General features: G+C 41.7%; 1 protein-coding gene across 1 annotated transcript in view; it reads left to right on the top strand.

Annotated features, from left to right (window-relative positions):
- TRIM42 (tripartite motif containing 42) overlaps window positions 1-8,007 on the top strand; it is a 27,134-nt gene that overhangs the window by 13,987 nt on the left and 5,140 nt on the right. The window contains exon 4 of the mRNA XM_004385085.1: window positions 1,687-1,911. Coding sequence (XP_004385142.1) covers window positions 1,687-1,911 — 225 coding nt within the window. The remainder of the gene's footprint in view (window positions 1-1,686; window positions 1,912-8,007) is intronic.

Here is an 8,007-nt window from a genome sequence, read left to right as displayed (position 1 = left end):
GATGACACAACCTTGCTTGCTGAAAGTGAAGAGGACTTGAAGCACTTACTGATGAAGATCAAAGACCACAGCCTTCAGTATGAATTACACCTCAGCATAAATAAAACAAAAATCCTCATAACTGGACCAATAAGCAACATTATGATAAACAGAGAAGTGACTGAAGTTGTCAAGGATTTCATTTCACTTGGATCCACAATCAATACTCATGGCAGCAGCAATCAAGAAATCAAATCACGTATTGCATTGGGCAAATCTCCTGCAAAAGACCTCTTTAAAGTGTTGAAAAACAAAGATGTCACTTTGAGAACTAAGATGCACCTGACCCAAGCCATGATATTTTCAATCACCTCATATGCATGTGAAAGCTGGATAACGAATAAGGAGGACTGAAGAATTGATGTCTTTGGGTTATGGTGTTGGCAAAGAATACTGAATATACCAGTATATTCAATATTCAAGATACGAGTATATGCAATAATATCGAATATACTGCCAGAAGAACAACAAGTCCATCTTGGAAGAATTACAGCCAGAGTGCTCCTTGGAAGCAAGGATGGTGAGACTTCATCTCACATACTTTAGACATGTTATCAGGAGGGACTGATCCCTGGAGAAAGACATCATGCTTGGTGTCATGGTTTGCATTATGTCCCCCAAAAAATGTGTGTACCAGTTTGGCTAGGCCATGATTCCTGGTACCGTGTGATTTTTCTGTATGTTGTAAACCTGCCTCTACGATGTTAAAGAGGGAGGATGAGTGGCAATTGTGTTAGTAAGGCAGGACCTGATCTACAAGACTGGATTGTGTCCTGAGGCAATCTCTTGAGATATAAAAGACAGAAGTGAGCAGAGACATGGGGGACCTCAAACCATCAAGAAAGCAGTGCTAGGAGCAGAGCGCTTCCTTTGGACCTGGGTCCCTGCGCGGAGAAGCTCCTAGTCTGGGGGAACACTGATGAGAAGGCAGAGAGAGAGAAAGCCTTCCCCCTGGAGTTGAAACCCTGAATTTGGACTTTTAGCCTACTTTAACTGTGAGGAAATAAACTTCTCTTCATTAAAACCATCCACTTGTGGTGTTTGCGTTATAGCAGCACTAGATGACTAAGACACTTGGTAAGGTAGAGTTAGCAAAAAAGAGGAAGATCCTCAAGGAGATGGATTGACATAGTGGCTGCAACAATGGGCTCAAACATAGCAATGACTGAGGATGGTGCAGGACCACGCAGTGTTTTGTTCTGTTGTTCATAGGGTTGCTATGAGTCGGAACTGACTTGACGGCACCTAACAACAACACAATAACAATTCCACGGGGCTGTAAAAATTAAATGAGTTAGGAAAAGGAATGTCTGACACAGAATCTAATGCATAATAGGTGTTCAAAAACTGGTAGCTACTTTTGTTAGTGGTGTAGGAGGGTAATGGTCACCTCCCCGTTAACAGACAGTAACAGAACCCAGAGAAGCATTCTTTTGGTCTTAACACTTATTTCAGCATCATGTAAGGCCTCATCACACAGTCTTCCAATACTATTGTACACAGACTAATTCAAAGTCCTCAGCGGGTAAACGGGATGAGGTCAGCTTAAATCTACCCTTGCAGATAGTCAACAATGCAAATCTTTATGGGAAGGAAAGCTGAATGGCATGTACTAGTAACACACTGATTTGTTCATTTCTTCTATAGGTTTACTGGACATGCCCAACAGAAGATGTGGACTCTTTTGAGATGGAATTCTATGAAATCATTACTTCCTCTCCTAATGATGTGCAGACGGAGCTCTGTGGACAAATTCGGGACATAATGCAGCAGAATCTGGAACTGCACAACTTGACCCCCAACACTGAATATCTGTTTAAAGTTAGAGCCATCAACGAGAATGGGCCTGGGCAATGGAGTGACATCTGCAAGGTACTGTACATATTATTTCTTAGACAGATATGTAAATTCTGGAAGCTTTACGAGACTGCCCCCTCTAATCACAGAAAACTTGTTAACTCAGGGCCAAACAGGACTGCTGGACTCAACCAGACTTTGCAAATGAAGCCTAAGAATTGCTAGTTCAATTTGGTTTTAAAAAACATCTGGGCCAGGCGTTGTGTTACGATGTAGAAGATTCCGGGGAAAATGAGACATAATTCTTGCCTTCAAGGAGCTTATGGTCTAGTAACAAATAATTGTATGCAGTGTGAGAAGGACAAAAAGAGAGGTGTTAGCCCCAGTAGTGACTCAAGGCAAGAATAGGGTTGCCAGATTTAGCAAATGAAAATACAATGTGTCCAGTTAAATCTGAATTTCACATAAACAACAAATAATTTTTTTTAGTGTAAGTATGTCCTATGCAATATGTGGAACATATTTATATATTATACACTGTGTATCTGAAAGTCAAGGAATACCCACCGAGCAGGTCAGGATGAGCTTCAAAAACAAAGGCACAGATTATTCCTATCTCCTTTGTGATGCAAGGCTGATTCTTCTTTATATTCCCAGGGGGCACACACTTATGAGTATAATTTTACTGATATTAAAAGGAGAAAAAGAAAGAAAAACATCAAGACTCCCCAGAGCTATCTTACTGTACAACCATGACGGTGTTCTTTGGAATCAAAGTAGATTATGTATTAATTAGAAATTCTTTAGAAGCAAAGAGGATAAGCCTATTCATTTTAGCTTTAAAAAATGGAAATTTATAGAGTAGAGTTTTATGAGACCACTTCCAGGAAGTATATCTGATACCCAAGAGAACTGGAAAGTCATCAGAATCTCCCTCTCTCTCTCATCTTCCATCTCTGCTTCCCCTAAATTCAGCTTTCATGTGATTTGGGGGTTGCCATGGCACAACGTCTGTGCAACTGTACAACTCCAACGCCCAACAGCATCTGACTAGCTACACTCTCTTTGTCTCCTTGGTCAAATGTTTAAGGAAAAGAATCTGATTGGTTGCTACCTCTAGTGATAAAGGGGAAGCAGAAAGTGAAGTAAGGTGAGGTGGGATTATACTAATGGTTGCCATGCCAGTGGCCGTCTTCTGGGGGTAGGGGCTCTCTACTCCATGCAGGTTGTCAGCCACTGGGGTCTGTGCTCTGCTTCTTGAGCCTGGCAACCACAGACTCCCAACCCACCCCAATCCCACCCTCCCACAGATGTCAGGCATCCACATGAGAAGAAAGTGGGATGAAAAAGCCTGCTTGGCTGCTCCAATGGCACTACCCCCAATCAACTACCCTGTCAGTGACCCCGGGGGTCTATCTTGGTCTTGACATCCTTCTCTTCACTCCAGGAAAACTACCATATTTTGCAACATGTGCTTTTGGCTATGGATTTTTCCTTCCATCTAACTCCATCTGCCATTTTGAGGCATTACTAAAAAATGTCCTACCCACAAAAGGGACTCCTGTTTTCTAGTGCAGTTACTAATTTTTAAAATATCTATCTTTTGTGATTTTTAGGGGCTAGGGACAAGAGCAGAGAGACTAAATGTGTCATCAGTCTGCCATCTCAGTCCCTCTTAGGCCTTTCCTAGGTAGATGTTTTGTCATGCCTCTTAAACTATAAACTCCTTGGGAACAAAATCATGTCTAATTCATCTTTCTTTCTCCCACAGTGCTTACCACAGCACTTTGCATGTAGCAGGTTCTTAATGGTTATTGAATGAATTCATGAGTGAAAATGTGACCAAAAAATTCAATCTATGAATGAATGTCTAAATTAAAGGTGAAGAAATAAATTGATAACTAAAATTAATAATTATAAAGTACAATAAGATGCCTGAGAGCTGGTGTTTTATACAATTAGTCAAGAAATAACATTTCCCCTGAATGGTGTTTATGCGATTAATTTGCACTCTCTATAAGGAAGGGAAACTCATTCCAGTCCCTTTGCTTTTTAACACCATTTCTAAATGAGCAGAGCCCTAATTAATGAGGTTTTCTGGAAGCTTCATTTTTATCTGACTTGCAGAGCTGAAATATAGATTTTTCCTTCAGAAGTAATTCTTCGTCCCCTCTTTGTGATTATATTAGCATTCTGGGGGAAACACTGATTTCCTTAACATTTGTCATGATTTGCGTAAGTAAAGGCTTCAGTAGCAAATGAAAATAAGATGATGTGTTTGAATGACATTTATAAAGCTTCATAAAAGTAATGACTTCAGCTCTTTCCTATAAAATCGAAATATTTTTCCTTTGGCATCAGTTCTATGCAGGTATCCCTAAAAGGTTTCATTTAAAATGCTGCAATGAGGCAGCAGAATCATTTCTTATCCAGACTGCAATCTTTCCATCATATGTACTTTCTATTTGATTTTCATAGTCTGAGGCTTGTTGACTTTTCTAAGGGATTTTATTTGAAGTATAAGACATGAAGCATGAAAATTAACTCTAAAGCTTTTTTAAAGGTCCTATTTATTTAAGGCTGACTCTGTGTCAGACACTGTATATTCACTGTCCCCGAGCATCCTAACCACTAGGGAAGGAGGAGTTTTTGTCCCCACTGGGAAAGCATCTGGCCTCCTGTAACATGGAGGAGTTGTTGAGCAGGAATCTAGTTTGTATCCAAAGCAGGAACTCTTTGTCCTTCTGCATCATAATTAGATGCAACTAAGTCTGGGGCAGGGTGGGCTCATCCCTGGGGACATGGTACCTCACATTAGGAGAATGATATCAAAGCCAACAGTAGTGAGAGCTGAACTTCTATTTTTTGAAAGGCAAGATCACATGCTGAAAAGAACATTGGATTTGGACTCATGCACCTGGGTCCAAGTGCTAACCCCACTATCCTCATAGGTTGTAAGCTCCATGAGGGTAGGCACCAAGTCCACCCTGCTCACCTCTCTTTGCCCATTGTCCCCAGCTAACAGCCTCTAATATAGAAGGGCCCAACTGACATTTTTTTATTATACTTTAGATGAAGGTTCACAGAACAAAGTAGCTTCTCATTAAACAGTTGGTACACATACTGTTTTATAACATTGGTTAACAACCCCACCACATGTCAACACTGTCCCTCCTCAAGCTTGGATTCCCTATTACCAGCTTTCCTGTCCCCTCCTGCCTTCTAGTCCTTGCCCCTGGGCTGGTGTGCCCCTTTAGTCTCATTTTGTTTTATGGGCCTGTCTAATCTTTGGATGAAGGGTGAACCTCAGGAGTGACTTTACTACTGAGCTAAAACGGTGTCCAGGGGCCATACTCTCAGGGTTTCTCCAGTCTCTGTCAGGCCAGTAAGTCTGGTCTTTTTTTATGAGTTAGAATTTTGTTCTACATTTTTTTCCAGCTCTGTCTGGGACCCTCTATTGTGATCCCTGTCAGAACAGTCAGTGGTGGTAGCCAGGCACCATCTAGTTGTACTGGTCTTAGGCTGGTGGAGGCCGTGGAAGTTGTGGTCCATTAGTCCTTTGGACTAATCTTTCCCTTATGTCTTTAGTTTTCTTCATTATCCCTTGCTGCTGAAGGGATGAAACCAGTGCTGTATCTTAGATGGCCACTCACAGGCTTTTAAGACCCCATATGGTACTCACCAAAGTCGACTGCAGAACATTTTCTTTATACACTATGTTATGCCAAATGAGCTAGATGTTTCCCGAGACCATGGTCACCAGCCCTCAGCCCAGTAATTAGGTCCCTCGGGGAGTTTGGATGTGTCTATGGAGCTTCCATGACCTTGCCCTGTACAAGTTGTGCTGGCTTCCTCAGTTTTATGTACTGTCTTACCTTTTACCAACTGACGTTTCTGAAGGAATATAAACCTTAAAATGTCTTTAGGCAAGTCATGCAACCCTTTGGCCTCATTTTCTCCTTCTGCTCTTCCTCTAATCCTCAATTTACCATTCCCACTTCTGGAAATAGTCCCCTTACTTTGACTATTATCTTCCTCTGATTTTAAAATCTCAGCTAAAGAATTGCCACTTCCAAGAGGTCTTCTCATGACAAATCTAACTTTCCATCTGTGTATTAGTTTCCTATTGCTATGTGACAAATTACCATAAATTTAGTGGCTTAAACAATACAAATTCGTTATCTTACAATTCTGGAGATCAGAAGTCTGAAATGAGCCTCACTGGGGGCTAAAGTAGAGGTGTCAGCAGAGCTGTGTCCCTTCTGGAGGCTCTAGGGAAGAATTCATTTCTTTGCTTTTTCCAGCTTCTAGAGGCTGCCCATTGACCCTTCCTCCATCTTCAAACCCAGAAACACCGGGCCCAGTCCTTCTCAGGCTGTCATCTCTCTGGTTCTCTTCTGCCTCCCTCTTCCACTTTTAAGGACCCTTACGATTACAGTGGGCCCACCTGGATGATTCAGAATACTCTCCCTATTTTAAGGTCAACCGACTAGCAAATTGAATTCTATCTACAACCTTAATTTCCTCTTGTTGCTATGTAACATAATATATCGCAGGTTCCAGGGATTAGGATGTACATATTTTGGGGATGGGGGCACCTTATTCTGCCTACCACAATCTATAAATTGGATGTCGCAGGTCACATTATATTTGAGGGTAAAAATACAGGCACAATAGTCACAAATTGGTGCTTTTCTGGGTCTTTCTCTACAGCTCATCAGGAAATGCAGTGACCCCTGCCCAAACCCATACCCTCAAATTCCATCTCAGTCTGCACTGGGAGTCCTCATCGGGCATCTCACACGTGCTCATGAAGTAGTCCTGCCATCTACATGAGTCTGCAGTGCCCCTGCCTTCCTGCACAGGCCATGCCCATGTTGGAAGTCCAGCCACAGAGCAGGGCTACCTTGCCTTCCTCGGTGTCTTATGATGGTTTCATGAAATCACTTACTTGGTTTTTCCTCTCTCCACTGCAGACTCTCTCCCCAGGCTAAGACACACATATTGAAAGGTTGGGGTTAGAGGACAATCTGAGTGACCAACACTATTCCACACTCAGAATAACTACCCTAAACCTACTCTCATAGAAACCCACACACTCACAGTGGCCCCATCCCCTGAAATGAAATAAAATGATTTGCATTCTTATCTCCTTAGAACTAATTCTTTTCCAAAGAGCTCCTTGATCTATCATGCAAATAAAACCGTATTGGTCCCTCCCTACCTGCCCTCCAGACAGGCTTGAACTCTTCAACCCAGAAAATAATTTAGGCTCATGCTGGACCTATTTTTTTAACCTCATTACAGAGGGTTGAATTCATCACATGCCTCATGGTCCATTATCAATATTCCTCTATGCATGGCCCTTCTCTTGTTTATTGCTTTTTGTGACCATTCCTCTTTAGACAACCATTCTGATATGTATCTTTTTGTTTTTATGTGTTCTTACATGATGTGTATTATTGTTTTGAATGTGTTATTAATTTACACAAATAGTACTGTTTCGTATCTTACTTAGTTTTTTTTCCCTAAACACTGTGCGTCATCCATGTTGTTATGCACATTAATCCCTTATTCCAATACTGCCTCAACCTTCACAATGTACATGTGTAAACCACATTTTACCTGTCTTCTCAGCCAGGATGGACACCTAGATGCCCTCCAATAATGCTGCAATGGACAACCTCACACATAACATCTTGTGGGCTTGTAGTCAGGATAGGTGTGAGGATTTCACTTGGATATAGACTAGGGGTAAAACTTCTGGGTCATAGAGTATGCAGGGGATACTTGATTTAACTGTACCCATGCATACTTCCATCAGAACTGGATGTTGTTGTTGTTAGGTGCCATCGAGACAGTTCTAACTCATAGTGACCCTATGTACAACAGAACAAAACACTGCCTACTCCTGTGCCATCCTCGTAATCTTGCTATGTTTGAGCCGATCATTGCAGCCACCGTGTCAGTCCATCTCACTGAGGGTCTTCCTCTTTTTCACTGACCTACCTTACCAAGCATGATGTCCTTCACCAGGACACCTGATAACATGTCCAAAGTATGTGAGAGGAAGTCTTGCCATCCTTACTTTCAAGGAGCATTCTAGCCGCACTTCTTCCAAGACAGACTTGTTCGTTCTTCTGGCAGTCCATAGTATATACAATATTCTTC

Source organism: Trichechus manatus, unplaced genomic scaffold (assembly GCF_000243295.1).
Source record: "Trichechus manatus latirostris isolate Lorelei unplaced genomic scaffold, TriManLat1.0 scaffold00132, whole genome shotgun sequence".
Classification (NCBI taxonomy): domain Eukaryota; kingdom Metazoa; phylum Chordata; class Mammalia; order Sirenia; family Trichechidae; genus Trichechus; species Trichechus manatus.
Note: the sequence above shows the minus strand (reverse complement) of the source record. Positions and strands in the feature narration are given on the sequence as shown.